At 37.6% G+C, this 20,820-nt stretch overlaps 2 protein-coding genes across 9 annotated transcripts in view; one reads left to right on the forward strand and one right to left on the reverse strand.

The window, feature by feature from the left end:
* The window catches only part of SNAP23 (synaptosome associated protein 23), a 36,032-nt gene extending 22,733 nt beyond the window's left edge, over positions 1-13,299 (forward strand). For 2 of the 3 annotated variants that reach the window (XM_082453112.1, XM_082453113.1), the window contains 4 exons: positions 3,596-3,628; positions 8,545-8,703; positions 9,791-9,935; positions 11,143-13,299. In XM_082453112.1, coding sequence (XP_082309238.1) covers positions 3,596-3,628; positions 8,545-8,703; positions 9,791-9,935; positions 11,143-11,208 — 403 coding nt within the window. In that variant the 3' untranslated portion in view covers positions 11,209-13,299. The remainder of the gene's footprint in view (positions 1-3,595; positions 3,629-8,544; positions 8,704-9,790; positions 9,936-11,142) is intronic. The other variant, XM_082453114.1, reaches the window with a different exon arrangement.
* On the reverse strand, positions 753-20,794 carry LRRC57 (leucine rich repeat containing 57). 6 transcript variants are annotated; one of them, XR_014261430.1, is made up of 7 exons: positions 20,357-20,697; positions 20,113-20,251; positions 19,186-19,454; positions 16,911-17,096; positions 16,331-16,478; positions 10,671-10,802; positions 753-1,760 (listed from the first exon to the last, which is right to left on the reverse strand). XR_014261430.1 is itself a non-coding variant. In XM_082453111.1 (6 exons), the coding sequence occupies exons 2-6, from the start codon at positions 20,438-20,440 to the stop codon at positions 16,437-16,439; spliced, it is 720 nt and encodes a 239-aa protein (XP_082309237.1). In that variant the 5' UTR covers positions 20,441-20,462; positions 20,703-20,794; the 3' UTR covers positions 14,932-16,436. The 6 variants fall into 6 exon arrangements, 3 of the variants coding, with proteins under 3 accessions (XP_082309237.1, XP_082309236.1, XP_082309235.1); XR_014261429.1 differs by lacking the exon at positions 10,671-10,802; XR_014261431.1 differs by lacking the exon at positions 753-1,760 and having other exon boundaries at positions 10,401-10,802.
* Positions 20,795-20,820: the final 26 nt, after the last annotated feature.

Consider the following 20,820-nt stretch of genomic DNA (forward strand, 5'->3'; position numbering starts at 1 on the left):
TAATACAAGAAAAGGTTGGGAAATATACATCTGGGTAATACAGAGCAGGATAGAATTAGTGTCTTTTCCTTTCACATAAGGAGAATTAACAAAATATGTGTTCTGTGGTAGGCACATGAGGGATGGTCAAGGGAATAAAGGACTTGGATCCTGGCTTCAAAAGACTTACCATGTGGTTGGCTATATGAGAAAGAATAGCAAAAAGTAAAAACTGTATAAATCTAGTGCTAGATCATGTGATATCAACTGAGGCTAAAGGTATAGAACTGATAAAGGTTGGTTTGGAGACCATCTTATAGGAGAGATAGGACTTGAGTTGGGCTCTGAATGATTAGAAAGATCTGGATGGACATGAAAGAAGTGGGAAGACATTTCCTGTGGAAGATTTAATTTAAATAAAGATTACAGAGGAGCTTGACTTAACTGTACTACATGATTCATATAGATGAGAAGTGGAAAATAATACATAAGTAGGCAATAGAGGAACTTTGAATGCCAGCCTAAGGGGTTGATTGATTGGAGTGGAGTATATAACCACACACCAAGAGACTAGTTAGGAACCTTTTGTAAACTAGGCCTGTGGGGTATAACTTTATCATCAATATTAGAGAGAAAAGTGTAAGTCAAAAAAATTCACTGTAAATCAACTGATTGTATATCAAACATGAAGAAGGAAACATCAGAGAAGACTTTGAAGATTTGAAGCCTCTAGTAAACTAGGAGATGAAAAGTCTTCAAATTATTTGTGTATAGTGTATGAGATGATACTTGACAGAAAGGAATTCATTCTTTTTAGTGACTTTATTATTAACATTTAAATTCTCTACTTAATCTTGGGTAAAACAAACTCCATGATGTTGACAAATAGTACATGTATTCAGACAAAGATGAGGAGTCATTAACAAAACAACTTTGAACTTTACCTTTGGCTGAAATGACATTGTCTGGAGATTGAATGACTATCCTTTCTGCTGAGAGTATTCATTTTTAAAGAGCTTTGTAAGCATTACTGCTTCCATCCAGTTGTCTCAGCTGGTGTGGTAAACCAAAAATGAGATACGAAGGTTTACAGACTCTCAGCATTTTTTTACTCCTCAAAGGAGTTAGGAATGGAGGAGGTTTTGCTCTGTCATGCTTTCAGATAAGTGTTTTCATGTGACAACATTCTCTGTGCCATTTCTACTGGAGAAAATAGAGTTAAATTACTTGTTGGTCAACTTTAGTGTTTGTTTTGGGCATAAGAAGCTGAGAAAGACAAGTCTGTTGACCTGTTTAGACCTTGGTTGACTCTCCAAAAGTGCATATTTTAGTAACTATGACCTGCGAATCAGGGTTTAGCAGATTACTTTCAGCAAACAAGTTAGAAATGCACAGATTTTTAAAATCTAAACTCTTTTTTTAACTATGTTTTGCAAACTTACTTGCACTTTTCTTCTATGTTCTGTGTACCCTCTTGGAAGAGTTCAGGGGAAAAAAGTAAATGAACTTCATTGAGATACATATTAAGAGAAGAGCAAGGAAGAGGAAGTCCTTCCTAGAACCTACAGCAAATTATCTCTGATGAGTAGGAAGAGCAGTGAATCCTAAGGTGGTCTGATATCATAGAAAGTGGGAAATGGAGCTACATAAGTATTAATTTTATTTTTCTTTGTGTACCCAGACAAGCATAGGCAGGATTTTCCTGGACAGTCTGAGAGAGAAGGTAGAGTATGGTCCTGAAGCAGTCCGTCGTCAGCCTCTAACCTCAGCAGAGCCCTTTCCTAGTGGGTCAAGAGAAGAAAGCACTTGTTAACAGTTGGAATCAAGGGGCTCCTATAGCAGAACACTTGTTCTCTGAAGAGGAGAGAGTAGTGTTTCACTTTAAAGATTCCGATTTTAATTGCCTCCCTTCCATCCATCTCTCCTTTACACCATTGAGTCCTTGCCCTCTATGGTATCTCTTGTCCTCAGCTTTATCTATTTTCATTCCTGCCAGGGGCGTGATCTTTCTAAGCTTAATCTGCTAATCTGTGTTTCAGTTAGGCTTATCATATAAATAGCCATAACATGAGCTTCTCAAAGGCAGAGACGATATCTTAGTCTTTTGTATAAAGCTAGTACTAACTCTGGTACTAGTAATAACAGCTCAGGTCCACAGTCTCTTATCTGCCATTTAGAAATCTAAAAAACTCTGAAAGCCAAAGGTTTGTTTTTTTCAGAATGTAGTGCCACAACTTATTAATTAGGCTACAAGATGTAACCTGAACTGAAGCTATTTAATAGTCTTTATTACACTTAGCATAAATGTTAATCTGTTTCACTGCAGAAATATTGATGTATGTGATTATGTGGTACTGCTCAAAATGTCTCACATCCAAAGGTTTGCATGAGAGTTGTGAGCCTGTATATTAATTTAGGCTCTTACTATCCTGAGCACTTTAAATTTAATCCTTACAATACCCTTAATATGAGATAGTTCCTCTTATTATCACCGTTTTACATATAGGGAAACAGAGGCATAAGGAGGCTACACTAACAAGTGGAAGAGCTGAGATTCAAAACCAGGCAGAGCCCTAGTTTTTAACTGTATGCTACCTTGCTTGACTGGCAAGAAAAGAAAGAACCTTTTTGTTGTTGCTTTTGTTAGATGTATTACTATATAGAAAATGTCTTGAGTAGATTTGTTCTTTGAGATTTCTTTTGTTTAGTAGTATTCATTAAAGCCATATCAGCAGATCTTTTTCTAATAAGACATGGAAATAGCTTCACTTAACAGAACCCTGTATTAGAAGTGAATTTTAATTTTAGCTAATTCTTTTTAAAGGACTACTAGAATTTGAAAACAGACTACAAGGATTAAACTTTAAAATTGTGAATAAATGTCATTCTTTTGGCTTGCTACTATTTGAATCCTAAAAGCAAAATAGAACAGATCCTTATTAAAAATCCTATATCTTTGTCAGTAACTTTGGGGTTTTTTTGTTTTGTTTTGTTGTTTTGGCCGCGTCACACTGCTTGCGGGATCTTAGTTCCCTACCAGGGATCGAACCCAGGTCCCCGGCAGTGAAAGCGCCGAGTCCTAACCACTGGACCGCAAGGGAAGTCCTTTTGTCAGTAACTTTGATAAGTCGTAATTCTAATTAACAAGAGTTTAAAAAGAGGCAGGTTTAAAATGGGAAGTCTCAGAATAGTAAACTGCCTGATGTCCCAGTTTAACCATTGTCAGACAAAGTATTCCTCTGTCTTAACCTGCCTCTCTTCATTCTGTGCTTAAAATGTCAAACATATTGGCACGTAGTTTGAAGACAGGTTGGTATTCCTGGACCACTTACTAGAGAAGTTGAAAATTGGTACTACAGGTTTTATACTATTGAATCTTATGTCATATTAAGATGTAAATATTCAGCTCTGATTAGTTAAAATAAATATTGAATTACTGTATTTTAGTCAGCATTTGAGTGCTTCCTCCATCCTACTCACTGGAGATACAAAGTAATTTGCCTTCTCTTCATGTTAATGTTCATAATTTTAGGACAGAATATCATCATTCAGACATTCTTAGGAAAACGAAGTATGCTCTGGTTTAAATAGTTTTCATGTTTTTCTTTTTATCTAGATTCTCAGATGTTGGTTGTTTCTATGAAACCAGGCAGGAATTTAAATGCATTATGTTTTGAAAACTAAACCTGCTTCTGTTCTGTTTGATTGGCATTCACTGTTTTCTGCATTTCATACTCTCACCTAATCTCTTCCTTTCTAATATGCTTACTAAAAATGAAGATTTAACATCAGAAGCTGAGCTCAGTAACTGATCACAGGGAACTTTAAGATGCAGTCTTGTGGCGCAATTTGGGCTGTTAACCTGCTATCTAAAGGTGATGCTTCAAATGGCTTTTCTGTGCATGTGCATGGATTTTGTGAGTGGTAGAGACTCTTAAAAGCTGTGCTGTGTTGTGTAATGTAAAGTGAATTTGTTCTTGATGAGTGCTGTCTGCCAGAAGATGGATTGACGAAAGGATCTTAATTTATAATACCACCCTTTGACTAATGGCTCTGATACTAAGTTTTTGCTAAAAAACATTTAAGATTATAAAAGTAAAAACACCCCTAAAGTTTCCTAAGAAGTTTTAAATAGGTTGATCTTTGTAGAGAATTGCTGCATTCTAGTTCTGATCAAAGGTAAGGGAATTCAGGCTAAATACATAGACTTTGACTTCAGCTTCCTTTCTTCTGTTAAGTTTTCCTACTCCTTTCTGGTTCCAGAATCAGTATTTCCTCTATTGAAGTATTGCTTCTAATGATTTTGGATTCCCCATGATTTAGGCCACTACCAAATTGAGGAATTAATTGCCAATGTAAGTCATCTTAAATGCCATTTGGAACAAGGTGGGATATAAATTTAAAATGTTGCCATATCTAGTTATCTCCTTTTTTTAAATAAGGGTTTACTCTCTTTATATATATTATCATCTGTTCCATAAAACCTATTATGTCATGTGTTAGCTTGCTGTGGTTTCGTATTGAATTAATGCAGAGCTAACTAATCTTAATTTTTTTTATGGAAGTTAACCCTCTAGTCAGCCTACTGTTTATTATAATGTTTGACTCCTTAATTTTGGATCTTTATGGGGACTATGAATACCATGGTTAAATGTTAGAAAATTGTTTGATTTCTACCCTTTGTTTCTTGCCCTTCTTTTTCTTCTTTCCTGTAACCTGATCACCTCTCTCTCTCTCTCTCTCCCTGCTTGGGCTTTCTTTTTGCTATTTTATTCAGTTAGTACTAATGTTGACAACCAAAACTCAAAAAAGAAATTGTTAAAGTTACTGTGTTCATATCCTGATACTTGTTTTCTGTATTTATAGCAGCTTCTTAAGGGATATTTCAAATTCTTATTTCAAACATGCCATTTTTGAATGTGATATTTATCTGAAAAAATGTAGTAGTTAAAGATTATTAAACTCTTCAAAACTGACAGTCAGGGGTAAATCTAACTTTCTAGATGGAGTTCTTAATTGCATTAAAATCTACCACAAATTTGCTTAAGCATTTTATTATGAAATCTAATTTCTTCCCAGAGGGGCTGTTAATTTTGTTATGAGAAGAGTTCTGTTGCAAACCAGAACCATTTCTTTCTTACTGTAGACCAGAAACAACCCTGGCCTAGATGTCTTTTTATATAGCTATATTCCAACTATATTCGGCTGCTTGTAGATCTCAAAGCTAGGGAATGTTAATGGGCTATAAGAATAAACATGCCAATTGGTAATCTGTGCAATTAAAGACATGAACTTTTAACTAAGGATCAGGTTGAGTTGAAACCAAAGAACAAAAATATTTGTCTAATGCTTTACAGAACAATTTTACATCTATTATCAACAGCCCTGTGACTTATTAAGTACTGTTATCGTTTTACACATAAGAAAAGATGCTCAGAGATGGAAGTTTGCATAAGGTTCTGTAGCTACTGAATGACAGGTCTAGGATTGGGATTCAAGTCAATTTACTCTAAATCTTGTGGCTTAAAAAAAAAACCTTGTGTATACGTTCACTTCCTCCAGATTAATTCCTCAGTGTCCCAATATATAGAAATACTAAGGTGTACTACCATAGTAATCTAAAATATTCCTTCTACAACAGATTGGAAGTCTCTTAGAACAGTGTTTCTCTTCCCTGGTTGGGCAGCTAAATGATCTATTGAATTTAAATAAAACCATAGTTACAACAGAAGATTCCCAGGCTCCATCCGATACAAATTGAAGTAGAATTTTCAGAATGTAGCCTGAAATACACATCTGTGTATTCAGAATCATCCAGGTCACTTTGGTGCTCAGTCAAGTTTAGGAAATACTACCTTTTAAAGCACTTAAGACCCTTTGAAGGAAGACAAATTAGATTAAAACCGTTGTTGTTTTTATTAGATACTCAGCTGCCTGACAATGCCCTTAAAAACAGGTGTCTTTAAGGGTTTTACAACTCAGTGGGAGAAGCTCCAGGGTAACAGCATGTGGCAGGATCTTGAGCAAGCAGAAGGTATTATTACCTGGAGTAGAGGTGCTGAAAGAGACATGGAACTATCACAAGGATGAAGATATGAAATCAACAGCATATAAAAATCACTGCTTTATAAACATGGAGAACATGTCAAAACTGCATGAAAAAGAAGTGCAGAGTTTTTTTCCCCAATCCATTTGAAAATAAATGTGACAATTCAAGTCAGCTTTTTGTACCTTTTCCCCTTGATATTGGAAGAACATCAAAGATCCAGTCCTCTTAAAGGGAGAAGGGTTTGATAACCAGTCTGATTCTTTGTTTATAAGCTATGCTTTAATTGAACCTCATTCACAATATCATGTTAAAACAATTCGTTTTCATCTTATGCCCCTTATATCTAATTGAAGGAAGAATTCTCAGAAGTTGAAGGAATTTCAAATATTATTTCTTAAGGTTGAGGAGGTTGGAGCATGTGTGTATCCCTTGCTAGACCAAGAGCCCACAAGTCTGTCCCAACCCAGTGCTTCTGTGCTAAGACTCTCAGAAGCACAGTGTCTTATTATTTAGTGACATTAGAATTCCAGCCCTCAATCTTTGACCTGTTTTACAGTCTAACATCCTGATAAAAGCCTCACTTATCTTATATTACTTCTATTAATATTTCTGGTGAACTTTCTGATAAACTTATATGTTGTTTATTTTGCTTGGTTGCTATTACTCTGCTTCAGAATTTTGCCTGAGACCCATCTTATTAACAAAGAATACATGTAAATGGGTTTTTTACTAAACAGAAATTATTTATAAATATTCATTTAAATAATGTGTATATCGGGGACTTCCCTGGTGGTCCAGTGGTAAAGAATCTGCCTTCCAATGCAGGGGATGCAGGTTCGATCCTTGGTCAGGGAACTAAGATCCCACATGCCGCGGGGCAATTAAGCGCACATCACAACTACTGAGCTCGTGCGCCTCAACTAGAGAACCCGTGTGCTGCAAACTGCAGAGCCCACGCACTCTGGAACCTGAGCGCCACAACTACAGAGCCCACGTGCCCTGGAGCCTGCGCTCCACAACTAGAGAAGAGAAAACCTGCAGACCACAACTAGAGAGAAGCCTGCGCACTGCAAGGAAAGCTCCCGCATGCCTCAACGAAGATCCCGTGTGTCGCAACTAAGACCCGATGCAACCAAAAAAAAAAAGTAGTACTAAATAATGGGTATCCCACCTTGTTCCAGGAAGGATTTAACATGGCTTATTAATAACTAAATAGATTGATTAATTAAACATATAGTACCCTTTCTGTAGCATTGATGATTAAGGTCTAAGATCCAATTCTAGGTTTGCCAAACATGAATCCTCACATGATCCTATTAAGAAAGGAGCCACTGCTTTCCTAAAATCTCTCCTTTGCTTTTGCGATTTCAAAACTTCCTCATTAATGTATCATGTGGAATAAATCAGAAACCAATGTTATAGCCATATACTACTTTGTTTTTGTTTATAGAAAAGCAAAAACTAAAATTGTGTGAGTGGAAACTTTACCTAGCCAAATAATCAGTAAGAAAAAGTTTTATTTGTGTTTTTTGTAATAGCCACTTAAAAGTCATTTTACTAGGTTCTTTTTCTTGCCATTTATACCAGTTTAAGTAGTAAATCCCACGGTAAAATTCTGGCTTTGGCTGATTTTTAGCTATATCAGTTAATCTAAACATATGCTTCTATTTTTAAGAGGCTTGGATTTAGGATCATTTTTTTTTTTTAAGGTAGAAAAGTAAACTCTTAAATGAAAAAGTCCTAAACCAAACTATTTGTAACTGGTACCATTGTAGCCAAGGAACTCATTCATTGCCTTTCCTTCATGATGTTTGTTTCTTAAGAAACCTTTTTTTAAAAATAATTTTTTTATAATAACTTTTTTAAAATTTTATTTTTTTATACAGCAGGTTCTTATTAGTTATCCATTTTATACGTATTAGTGTATATATGTCAATCCCAATCTCCCAGTTCATCACACCACCACCACCCCCCGAAGAAACCCTTTTTAAAAAATTTAATGCACAGTTCTAACTTTTAAAAACAGATCAGCTGAAACTACTATAGTTTAAGTAAGTGAGCAACTGAGGTCTAAGTACTGCCCACTCAGCCTTCTTTCTCTTCCATCCCTCATCAACCTCTGAGATGCTTCCAAGGAACCATTAAGGCATCCCAGAGCACCTTTCCTAAGGAATTTTTTTCCTAGTGTCCATTAACCTCTTTTCTGGAGAGTGTCAGAGGCTAGGAGAACCTGAAAAATCAAATAATTACATTTTGGTACTTGCTAACTGCTCAGTGAAGATTTGGTGGAAGTAGTTTAACCTTTAAAAAAATGTTTTTAATGTAAGTGGGCTTACACAGTTCATCTTTTTCCTATGCCAGATTGTGATGGAGCATAGTGTAGATAATCTAGATCTAGCTGCATGTAGCTTTTATTCTAAGGGTGCTAGGGCATCCCTAAGGTAACAAGCACTAATAATGTCATTTCTCCCTCTCCTGCTTTTTGGTATCTCTCTACACTCCTGACTCTTATATAGGAGAAAGAACTTTGAGTCTAGTAAAGCCTATAAGGCAACATGGGGAGACGGTGGAGACAACTCTCCTAGCAATGTAGTATCTAAGCAGCCAGGCCGAGTGACAAATGGTCAGCCTCAGCAAGCAACCACAGGAGCAGCCAGCGGCGGATACATTAAACGGTATGCCAGCTCTTCCCGATATTTTTATTCTTTTCCTAAATGAATGGCTCTCTCTGGAGACTGGGTGTAATTATGCATGAACCCCAACTTATTAATTAGAAATAGCATTTATTCCTTTTTTATTTTTGGATTTTTTTTTTTTTTTTTTTTTTTTTTTGGCCACACGGCATGTGGGGGTGTGCGGGATCTTAGTTCCCCGACCAGGGATCGAACCCGTGCCTCCTGCAGTGGAAGCGGGGAGTCTTAATCACTGGACCACCAGCGAAGTCCCTTATTCCATTTTAAAATTTGCCTTCTGACAAAATGGTGACTGGGATTGTTGACATTCAAGGATGGATTAACTTTTCTTTGTAAAGTACTTTCCAAATTATTCAAGTAATCATGTTTTACTTCTGTAAATAAGAAGATGTGTTTTAAAATGTATCATCTAGAGTAGGAGTCAACCAGATCCCTATAAGGATATCTGTAAAGGGTCAGATAGTAAATATTTCAGACTTTACAGGCCATACAGTCTCAGTCACAACTACTCAACTGCTCAACTCTGTTGTAGGGTAAAAGCAGCCATAAACTATATATAAACAAACGAGCATGGCTGTGTTCAAATAAAACCTTATTCATAAATTCAGAAGGCAGGCCAGATTTGGCTTTGGGCCAGGATTTTGCAACCCTTATTTTAGAGCAGTGGTTCTTTAGACCTAAGCGTGCATCAGAATCACCTGGGAGGTTTATTAAAACACAGATCGCTGGGGTCCCTTCCAGTCTCTGATTCAGGAGATCTGGAGTGGAGTGTAAGAATTAGCATATTTTCATGTCTAACAAGTTCCCAGGTTATGCTGGGAATTACACTTTGAAAAACCACTATCCTAAAGTTATTTCTTAATCTTAAATGGCTTTAAGCTGTTGTGCTCTCTTGGATTAGTCTTTCCATTTTTACTATAGAATGTTTCCCAAGAACGGTAACCTGCATCTGTTGGGTCTAACACTTGCTGAGGTCATTTTGGTTACTTATTTTTATAAAAACTAAATCCAGACTCACTCCATTTCTAATTCACCCAAAAGTACTGAATTAACTATCTTTTTGTGATAGTATAACAAATGATGCCAGGGAAGACGAAATGGAAGACAACCTGACTCAAGTGGGCAGTATCCTAGGAAATCTAAAAAACATGGCCCTGGACATAGGCAATGAGATTGAGGCTCAAAATCGACAGATAGAACGGATCACAGAAAAGGTAAGAGCTTTTTAGTGCCACAGGAAAATGAGACATCCAGTACAGTGTTTAGTAATAGACATCTGTGCTAGATGCTCTGGGGGAGAGCAATAGGGATAAGATCCTGTCCTCACAGGCCTTGCAATTTTGATGAGTTCTAACACACTGAAAAACAGTAGTCAAGTCCTCCTATCTCTTACTCAATTGGTTCATTTTGAAACCAAGATCTTGGGACCAAGTGGTTTTATTTAAAATTTCACACATGAAGCTCACAGTCTCCTCTAACCTTTCTGTGAGCTGTCGGGGGTTTTTTTGTTCTTTTGTTTTTCCCCTGAAAGAGCAAGTTAGCTTTTGGAATTTTATTTTGTTAACTAATAACAAATTAGTAAGTTCCCGAATCCTCATCTCATGAGTCAGTAGATAAACATCAGTTCTGCAGAATGGTTCTCGTGGGGTGGACACACAAAAACAAGAGTAACAAAAAAGTGCGGTTGCTATTTTTTACTTCATATGATATAAAATATACTGAAATTAAATTGTGTTCTGTGTTTGGTTGTGTCACATCTAAAAGCTGTTCTTATTTATTGTTACTTCATTAAAATCTCAGTATACTTTAATGGTTGGGGTAAGTTTTTCAGCTTGGCTTTCTGTTGAATCACTTATGATGGATTTCATTGAGGCAAACAATGGTTCATAAGATGTTTTCAATGCTGTTATGTGGGTTTAGGCTACATATTACCCATCATTTTAATTTACATATTGATGTGGATGGTGATACGTCTGTCCCACAGATCTTGGGGCAGGTTATTTCAGTCTCTGGGTGAGATCTAGGGTAGCTCCAGATGAGATTCTATGATTCAGTTCAGGGGACTCCCACAAGGTCCAGATCTATAGCAGAGAAGAGCATTATATTTTCATTGCATCTACATGCCATTGATTATAAGATGCATCCTAGTTTCAGACATGTTAAACTATGAGAAAAAATGTTACAGAACTCATGAAATACTGGCAAGTTCTCCTGTTATATCTTTGTCATGTTTATACACCCAGGTTTTTCCAAATGAATTTGATATTCTGTCACTTCTTGCCCAAAATGAGTTTTGTAATGTGGCTTCGACTATTTCCTGAATTTTCTCAATGTGTCAGTTACTCTAAGTACATGAAATTTAACATTTATTAGAGCAGCTTACCTTGTGAAGTAATGCTGGTATATTTTTCTTTTTTCCAGGCTGACACCAACAAAGATCGTATTGACAATGCCAATGCCAGAGCAAAGAAACTTATTGACAGCTAAAGCTACTGCTGTACTTCTTTATCATTTATTCACTTCCCTAGCTCCTCCTTCAAAGTCATTACCTTTCCAGAGTTTGAAATTTTGGTTCCACACTCTTCTAATCGGGAGATGATGTGGAAGAAGATCTAGGAGTAACAGCCCCCCTATTCTTTTATTTTCTCTTTTTCCCTTGAGGGTAGACTGCTGCTTAGTTTCCCTTCTAGTATTTTCTTTCTCAGTCCATACTCTTAGGTTGGTTTTCATACATCATATATAGTGTTATTTTTCATTCTCTCCGTTTACTTAGCAAGTTTTTCTGCTTTCAAACTTTGGAAGCATTGCCAAAGACAGCCATGTAAAAGGCTGGGGGCAGTAGGGGCAGGCAAAAGGAGGAGAGGCAAGAGATAAGAGGTTGTTACCTCAGTAAAACCTGCAGACCCTAAAGCCAAAAGTTGCATAACCACAGTGAAGATCTAGTTGGGTTTAATTTCTGTTTAAGTTGCAGTTTTTGCCAATTTAGGCCAATGCTTGGTTTTGGAGCCTGTATACACAATATTTTTGTTATACATCACAACTTTGCAACCTCTGCTTCAAAAAAGAATAGAATGAGTTTTCTTAAAGTGAGCTTAATTTCTGAACTCTTGGTGGTTCATCTATGTACATAGATTCTTTGATCCCATTTCATATTGCACCATATAGGAACACCCGGTATAAATGAATGGCTTTTTATTTTCTTATTATTAATAGTATCATGGTCCCATTACAGGCCTATTAACCTCATACATTTGTCATTAGTCTTTGAAGAAAACGTATGTAAATATGTATATATAATATGAGAATTTCTCTCTACAGCAGGGCTTAAAATTTTTTGGAAAAGTTTGACAAAGTATATCACGTGAATTCAGATTTACCTCAATGCCAAGAATTATGTTTAGATAGGAAAAAAGAAACTTGTTTTGATCTCAGGTAGAAAATAGATTGCTCTGAGTTTTATGTAGCTTTAAACTTTTTTAAAAACTAGAATTTATTCTGTTTAAAAATGATTTAGAAAATTATGTCTTTGGTTTACTTATTGATGATTGCACTATGATTCTCTTAGCTTTTTGTATTCAACTTCCAGAATCACATTTGCTTAGATCCTGAACAGTGTTATAAGAATCTGATTGGTATTTGTCACCTTTATTTAAACACTAGCTTCTGCACACTTCAAAGCTATTAATGTCGATTGGTTTGACCAATAACCACTGTTTGATCCTTACAATTAAATTTTGTAACTAACTAGTGGAACTGTTTTTTCAAATAAGTGATGTGCTTCTGTGAGTACTTTTTGGGGGGTGGAAAGCAATAATTTTGTCAGCTCTTATTTGACAAACTGAATCGAGCAAAGATGCATAAATCAAAAGGCACTCCAACAAAGAGCTGACTTTATTAGCACCTTTCCCATTTTTATTGGAAATATAGGACTTTTCCCCGCTATGATTTGTCATGAGGTTCATTTTAATCATTACTAGTCTTTTATTCATTTGAGGTTAAATACACTAGCGACTGAAAGTGTTTATGAGTGAAAACTGCAACCCACTTACTGGAGGAGATAGAGTTAACATGGGAACTTTCAAAGGCTGAAAAGGAAAATATTTATAGTGAGATTTAATTAGGCCCTCAGTAATAGAAATGCCACACGCCAAAAAGGAGTAGTTTGGCAGGTGGTAGTAAATGTGTAAAATAAGAAGGTATAAAACACTGGGGGCTGTTCTATACTTAAATGTCCTTCCTAAAAGCGTTAAAAAAAATTTTTTTTTACACTATTATGGCTAAAGGAAATAGTTCTGAAGATACCAGTATGCTGTTCCAACAGTATAATTGGTTAGAAGTGTGAGCTAAGGCACACAGTGTGTCCAGTGTGTCTGGATTTACACTCTAGCTCTGCCACTTGCTGGCTGAATGACTATAAAACCATTTCTGTGCCCCAGTTTCCTTGTGCGTAAAGTGGGATTAATGATTCCTACCTCATAGAGTTGCTGCGAAGACTTAATGTGGTAATGCAGGTAAAGCATGTAGAGCAGTGCCCAACAAATGTAAGAGCTTATTAAACGATAGCTGCTATTCTCTCTAGAGTGGAGCTCTTTTTGGGTCAAGGATCTCTTCGTGAATTTGATGAAAGACAACACAGCCTATCTCTCCAGAGAAACAGACACACAAACACACACACGTGAATCACGCATAAATGGGTCTTGAAAGCCCATCCATGGATCCCAGGTTACATACTTTTTCAAAGCTTCTGCTACTGAGAAAAGAGGAATGAGGACCTAGAACTTAGGCTCATAATACACTAGAAATAGAAGCTGTTGACTTAAAAGTCTTCTCCTGTGACACTGTCTGGAAACTTGTTTCTGTTACTTTTGAAAGGTAGTAACTGAGGTGGTTAGCACAAGCTCTGGAGTCTGACCATCTGTGTTCAAGTTTTGGTTCAATCATTTACTAGTTTTGTGACCTTGAGCATAAAACTGACCTATAATTAAGGAGTTAAACAGTATCCTCCACTGAACTTAATTTTTTTTTACCAATAAGCTCCCTCTTCAGGTTTCCGGTCTTATAATGACAGTGATCTTTATCCCCTATAGTTGTCCCTGTTTTTTTCTTCTTTCACAGTTTTAATTCACCCTTTGTTTACCACATTTCAACTCTAGATCTTTTCATGTCATGTATGGATTAGGAATCTCCCCTTAACTTAAACTTCTACTTCCCAGACATCCTATACTCAATTGCTCTTAGAATTAGTTTCTTTAAATGCTATTCTTTAGTTTACTCTCTTACTAAAATCCTAAGTTATCCCAGTTACATTCCTAAGCATAGTTATAGTTCTCAGATTGATATTCAGGTTCCTTATTCTCTACTCATTTGTTTTTCATCCTAATGTAGTGTTTGCTCCAAGCCTTCCATTTCTGTACAACTTGCTAAATTCTATTTTAATGTTTTACAGGTGAAATAAATAGCACCATTTATTGAGTGCTTACTCTGTCATAGGCACTATTCTAAATGCTTTTCTGTATCTTTTCACCAAATCCTCGTAACATACATGAGAGGTAGGAGGTGTTCCCCATATTATGGATGAGAGTAAGTTGCTCAAATAAAGCTAGTAAATGATGGACTTTGGATTCAAATCAGGATCTTTCTGACTCCAAGGCCTATGTTCTTACTCAGTATACTACACTGACTTCTAACCAAGCTCTAAAAGAAGGTAGGTGATTTACAGCTGGTGGCCACTAAAATCTCAGTCTCCAGACCTCAAGTCAATCTACTTTATTAGCTCATATTTAAGTCTAAATACTTGTGTACTATATCTTTGGGCATATTACTTTACTTAATCCCTGCCCTCAAGTAGCTCAGTCTAGCAAGAGGCAGATGAATATAGAATGTGAGAAATGCTGCCGTAACAGATGGAGCAGTTAATTCGGCTTAGACGTCTCAGGAAGGGGCTTAGACATAGAAAAGGAGCATGTTGGTAAGAGGGCATTCCTGACTGAGCAAACAATGTAAAGACAGTTAAAGGAGAGAGACATTGCACTGTGGGTTTAAGGAGCAGAATAACCTGCTAAGACTGGGCAAGTGAATGAGAGTGAAGAGAGGGTATCTGGAAATAAGGCTGGGTCCAAGTTGTGAAAGTTAGCCATCATAAGGGGATTCTCATAAGGGTAGGGATTTTTAAAACTCCCATTAATAATTAAATGTCTTGGGACATTTAAGTTATTTAATTTATAAGTTCTGATTTATTAGATAAGTACTGATAAAATAGAGAAATGTTCAGTAGATCAATAAGATTAAGCATTAAAGTTTATAAAAAAACAAAACTCAATTGGTAATGTAAACTGGCACCCCCATCCCTCCCCAGTTGAGAAACAGAGAATAACATAGGAAAAAGAGAACCCCTAGACCAGATTTAAGGTCAGAGAGACTTTCCTCATATAAACACTAGGCTCTTGTGATCTCTTGACTTAATGGTTAAACTAGGTTTGCAAAATGAGAACTAACAATACATGGTAAATAACAGCCCCTTGGCTAAGACAAAACATCAGAAAACGCAGAGTTGTAGCTTTCTAAATGTTCATGCCAGTAACAGTCTGAAATTATCTACTTTTATAGCTTCAGTTTGTCTTAATAAGCATGGTTTCCAGTACCACAAAAATATTTATCAGTCACATGAAGGCATTTCAGTACTCTTGCAACCTGAACAAGAACATAAAACATTTCTTCCTTATCAGTTTACTTTCAAACAAAGGGCCATTTACAGGTTAAAGTTCCCCTGTCTTACTTTAAAGGATTAACCTTTCTTCCAGCCATAGTCATTAAATCTTTATTTAGTATATTCTCTCATTCAGAGAATAAATTTGATAAACATAAGTTGTTGTAAAATACCCTAACAGTAGTTTTTTGATAGGTAATTTGATTATTAGAGTTGTAAATACAAAAAGATGACCAGAAATAAGAGACTGTTTCTAACAAAGCTTCAGGAAAATCTTGATTATTAAAACCCTTGTATCTTACAAGTTTTGCATACAGTTTTAGCTCTTCAGAGCCCTCTATCAATAAGGCACCTGCAATAGTAAAAAAAAAAAATTGCTACTGCAGCCTTGGGAACACCTCTCAGTGTTGTGTTGTTGCTTCTCTCACAAAGTACACTTTTAATCAAGAGTCATACCTTTATGTACATCCTAAATTCCAAGTATAAACATCGCAATTGAACTAATGGACTGGAGTAAAATCATAAATCCTTAGATTAACCATAGCAGCCTCTCATGAGGCTCTCATGAATTATTTGAATTTCATAAAAATATGAAGTGTTAACACAGGGTGGAATGGCAACTGATTTTCTGAAAGCTCGCACATTGAGACACATGAAATTTCAAGCTGTTGTGTGGAGCTATTCTGGTACCAGGCAGCATCCCCTCACTGTATACATAGCAACTAGCTACTGGGTTTCTCAAAGCCAAACAAATGATGGTTTTGAAGATCAACATTGTCCTTTGCCCTATCCATGACTCAAAATGGAGGACTCTTCCTGTGTTTGATTCCCTTTAGCTTATTTGAGATGAGCCCTGGAAAGGAAAAAGATCATTGAGTGAAATATAACCTCCTGGAATATCACCTCCTCACTGCAGATATCCTTGACAACAACAGGAGCCTTTCATTCAGCCGGATTGCAACAGGTTCCAAGTCAGTGTCCTGTATGGTTCACATGCTCCTGGAGAACATCATGCAAACTTCTTCTTGGTGGCTGTGAACCTCTCCATGTACTGAAAATCATCAAAGAATACATGTGTTATTTTGCCCTGAGCAAATAACTAACTTATTGGTTATTTAGGATTTTATGATTTTTTTTTCCTTTAGGTTTTTATGGCCCTTCATTTCCTACAAAATCTACCTATTCTAGATGCAAATTTAAAGCACATGGTTTTGTGGGGTGTTTTTTTTTTTTCTTTATATCTTAATAGGACACCTATCAAAAGAAAAAGATGCTTTACAATAAGCTGTCTAGAGAAAAATCTCATCTTGGCACAACACTATTTGGCTGATTCTCAGAACCCACCTCCAAAATGGAGAAGAAATCCTTATTGACATAAACGGATTATACATACGTCCTGTACCTAGAAACGCTCGTGTGAGTTACTTCACCTTTCTCTTCTCTGGAGCAGTGACTAGAAATTCAGAAGTACACTAATACATACCTTATCGTAGCCTTCCAGTTCTCGAAGTTTCTTTATTTCAAAAAGGTTGCCTTCTACAGCAAGCAGACAGATCTGGGAATCACTGAGGATGCTCTGTGGAAGCATACTGAGCTCAAGACAATTCTCCTCCAAACGAAGAACTTTAAGGCGAGGACAGCAAGATATCTTCACTGAGATCTGAGCTATCTATTGAACAAGTTAAAAAAGGGATAATGGGAAAAAGTATAAGCACTGTAATGATTATTTTTTACTAAATTAAAAATCTTTACTTGACTATTTGTCCTAGTTCTTTCTTCTACCACCTCCATTTTCTCACTACCCACTCATTCCAGAAGCCTCTTGTGTTATCCAGCTTCTGTTACTACTCCACTTTTGTGGGGGAAAAAAAACAAATCTTTTTTGAAGGTCACCAGTGGCTTTTTGGAAACATTTTTCTGATAATAAAAGCACTGTTCATTATAGAAAATTTGAGAATCATATGAGTTTAGAGAAAAGAGTTACCTGAAATCCATCACTGTAAACATTTTGGTACATTTACTGCCAATCTTTTATGTGTACATAGATGCCAGCCACTTTACTGCCAAAGTCAAGGATTCCTTGCCCTCATTGCCTGTTGCATTTGACTGTGCTATCTATCCCTTCCTTGAAACTCCCACTTCTTGTACCTAAGTGCTGTGTTTTTCTTCCTATCTTTTGAATTATTCCTGATTTTTGGCTTCCCTTCTTGTTCGTATGGACATTTTTCAAGCAGCAGTCCCTAATACTTAATATTCAATCTTTCTAAACTTTCTCCTAGAAAGCTCATTCATTCTTAAAGCTATCACTTCTGTTAAGCTATCTATCTACATTCATTTCTGCTCACCTCTATTACACTCCTATGTCTCTGATTTTTAGTAAAACACATTGGATGTTTCACCATCATAACCCACTCAGCATGCCCATTCCCAATAGCACCACTCTTCTTTTAGGCTCTTGAGCTCAATACCAAGCAGTTATCTTTGATTCATTCAGCTCTTCTGCCCTTTAAATGCTCCAAGCCACCTAGTTATATTTACTATGCCTGGTATCATCTCAGACCATCACCTGGGACCTTGTTAAAACTGCAAATTCTCAGACCCTACCCCAGACCTACAAAATCAGAAACAATGAGTGTGGAGCCCAGTGATCTCTTACCCAGCTCTCCGGGTTATTCTGATGCACACTAAAACCTGAGAACCATTGATTTAAGGCAGCATAGATGAATGTGGAGCAAGTGCTCAATTTGCTTAACAAGTTTTTTCCAATATTTTTCCCCAAATATTCAGAATTTTTTTCCAAAAAGCTCAAGTACGTACAAGAATATCCACTTTAAGGAAAAGATAAAGCCAATCTCGTCCAAGACTGACTTAATTTCATCATAACGTAAGGTCAGGACAATCTAGAACAGTTTTGTCCAATAAAACTTATTGCAACTAGTGGAATGTTCAATATCTGTGCTGTCCGATATGGTAGCCACTAGCCACATATGGCTGTATTGAGCCATACTTGAAATATGGCTAGTGCAACCGAGGAACTGAATTTTTAAGTCTAATTTAAATGAATTTTAATGGCCATGTGGCTAGTGGCTACTGTAATGGACTCTGCAGATCTAGAAGCATAGGCACTAGAAAAACTAAAGACTACCCAGTCTCACTACGATCAGTGTTTCATCATTTGTGCCTTATGTCTAGACCAAAGATTGTTTCTCCAGTCAGATACATGTTAACCAAAGAGTTTCTGAAGTTATGGAAATAAATTTCAAACACTGCAATTAAAGCTGTCCAACAAACTCCAAAAATCCTATCACTGATGGTTTTTCCGCAAAAGCAGGACACACACTTGACAAAGATGTCAGCAAAAGGACAACTGAATGAACTCTGATGTCCAACTCTGAGAACATGAGTTTAAGCCTCTTTTCCACTCTATCTTCTTGACATAGCTCCTTGCTAGATGATTAGAGGTATATTTGAGGATGATCTGAAGAACTCAAGGTTTGTGAGACAGAGGTTTAACTTTCGAAATTACCTCACCCTGTTACCCATACTACCCTCCAAAAAACACCTACACAACAAACACACCCAGTGTCTCAACTAACTTCATGGCACTTTAGGCTTTGAAATTAGTCCAGCCCATAGAATATACCTTTCTTCTAGCCTCTGATACCCCTCTCCATGATTACAGTTTAGAGAACAATTGTTTATTCAGGAGACCGTAAACCCACATACATGCTGTAGAAATAAACGCTTAAGCTCTAGACCTGGTTCTGGTTGAGGTTGAGTTCGATGACCTGCAGCTCCCGCACTGTGTCAGGTATGCTCCGAATTTGGTTCTTGGAGAGATCCACTACATCCAGGTGCCGTAGGTTACAAAGTTGGGGTGGTAGTGCTCTCAGCTGGTTCCCAGAGAGGCTCAGGGTCTTAAGGGCAGATAGTTGCCCAAAAGTAGATGGCAGCTCTCTCAACTGATTGTTGTTTAGGCTTAGTGTCTCTAGTTTCTTCAGATTGCATAACTCATCAGGAAGGACAGCTGGCAAAGAAAAATTTAAAAACCTGAATCCAATACAGCTGAAAAACACCTTTGATGGAGTTTATTAAAACTATATGGCAGTCTGTTATGCCTCTTGTTAATATACATAGGCATTTCACAGGTTGTGCCATTTTTAAATATTGCATTTTTACCAACATAGTCTTCAGAAGGTGAGGGTGCCATCAAAATTCAGGAAAGCATTATGTGTATAATAGGCTCCTTTTGTGAAGGGGCCACTGCACAATCCCACAGCAATTTTGTGGGATTTGGAAGGCCCTCTCCTTCCCATCCCATCCACCCTTCCAAATTAGCAGCAAAATTAGCTCTGTTTACATTACACCCCAAAGATGGTCCCTTTGAAGTCCAAATTAACCTCCTACCAATCATTACACCAGGAGAGGAGGCTTATAGATGTAATTACAAGAGATAGAAAGCTTCAAGGACTCTGACATTCTTCTGCATCTTGAGCTCCTGAACAGTTTCATAACAACAAAAATCAGCTTGTAAGAAAAAAACCTTTTTTTTTAAAGATTCTGATACATTTATTTGAAAACCAGTTTAATAACATTATAATCATACTCCACACTCTATTCCAAGAGAAAAACCACCCTTCTTAACAGCTGATAACTAGCAAAATTCCCAGGCGCAAAAGCCATACTCAGTTTGTTGTTGTTCAAGGACAGGCTCTTCAGCAGAGTGAACTTCCCTATAATCATAGGCGGTAGACTCTCGATCTTGTTGTTGGACAAGTCGATGGTCCTGAGATTGCTTGTCAGCTTCTGCAACTCTGAGGGGAACTGAAGAAAGGGGCTCTCAGCGCGGAGAATCCCTTACCTATTAACTTCACCGCCCGCCGTCCCTCTCCCTTTCAATTCCCTTGGTCGGATCCCTCCCAGTCTCACCTCGGTCAGCCCACGGTCCTTAAGCTGAAAGACACCAGTTTTCTGCGCGGTTTCCACATGAGCGCGGAGGGCGCTGTTTCCCATCCTAGCGCCAAGGCTCAGGTCTCTGCGGGAAGGAGGAGAGCTGTCACCACTCGGTCCGGCACCCAGCCACCCCGTCGGCCTCCCGGCTAAGTCTCAAGCTCCAGCTGTCACCTCCTGCCGATCCCTGGATCTTGGGGGCCAGCTCAAGAGTGGCAAGGAAGAAAGGGAAGAACACCAGGCCCCGCCGCTTTTGCAGCTGTTCCAAGGCTAGACGCCGCTAGGAGCCTACAGAGGATCAGGGATCCCCGAACTCGCCTCCTACCCCTCAGCTCACAGCCGGCTCCGCAGGGGAAGACCCGGGATCCGCGCTCGCCTGGGATGCGCTCCCCAGGCTTCCGCCGGGGCGGAAACGGCCTGTGACGTCATCGAGCCGCGCGGTG

This window comes from Balaenoptera physalus (assembly GCF_965194825.1).
Source record: "Balaenoptera physalus genome assembly, chromosome: 2".
Taxonomy (NCBI): Eukaryota; Metazoa; Chordata; class Mammalia; order Artiodactyla; family Balaenopteridae; genus Balaenoptera; species Balaenoptera physalus.

What these genes read in the sequence shown, in the direction of transcription:
- LRRC57 (XM_082453111.1), bottom strand. Translation starts at nt 20,440, where the DNA reads ATGGGAAACAGCGCCCTCCGCGCTCATGTGGAAACCGCGCAGAAAACT. An exon ending in AGGACCGTGGGCTGACCGAG is followed by an intron (nt 20,252 to 20,356) that starts GTGAGACTGGGA and finishes CCCTTTCTTCAG; the next exon opens with TTCCCCTCAGAGTTGCAGAA. An exon ending in TCAACCTCAACCAGAACCAG is followed by an intron (nt 17,097 to 19,185) that starts GTCTAGAGCTTA and finishes CTTGTTCAATAG; the next exon opens with ATAGCTCAGATCTCAGTGAA.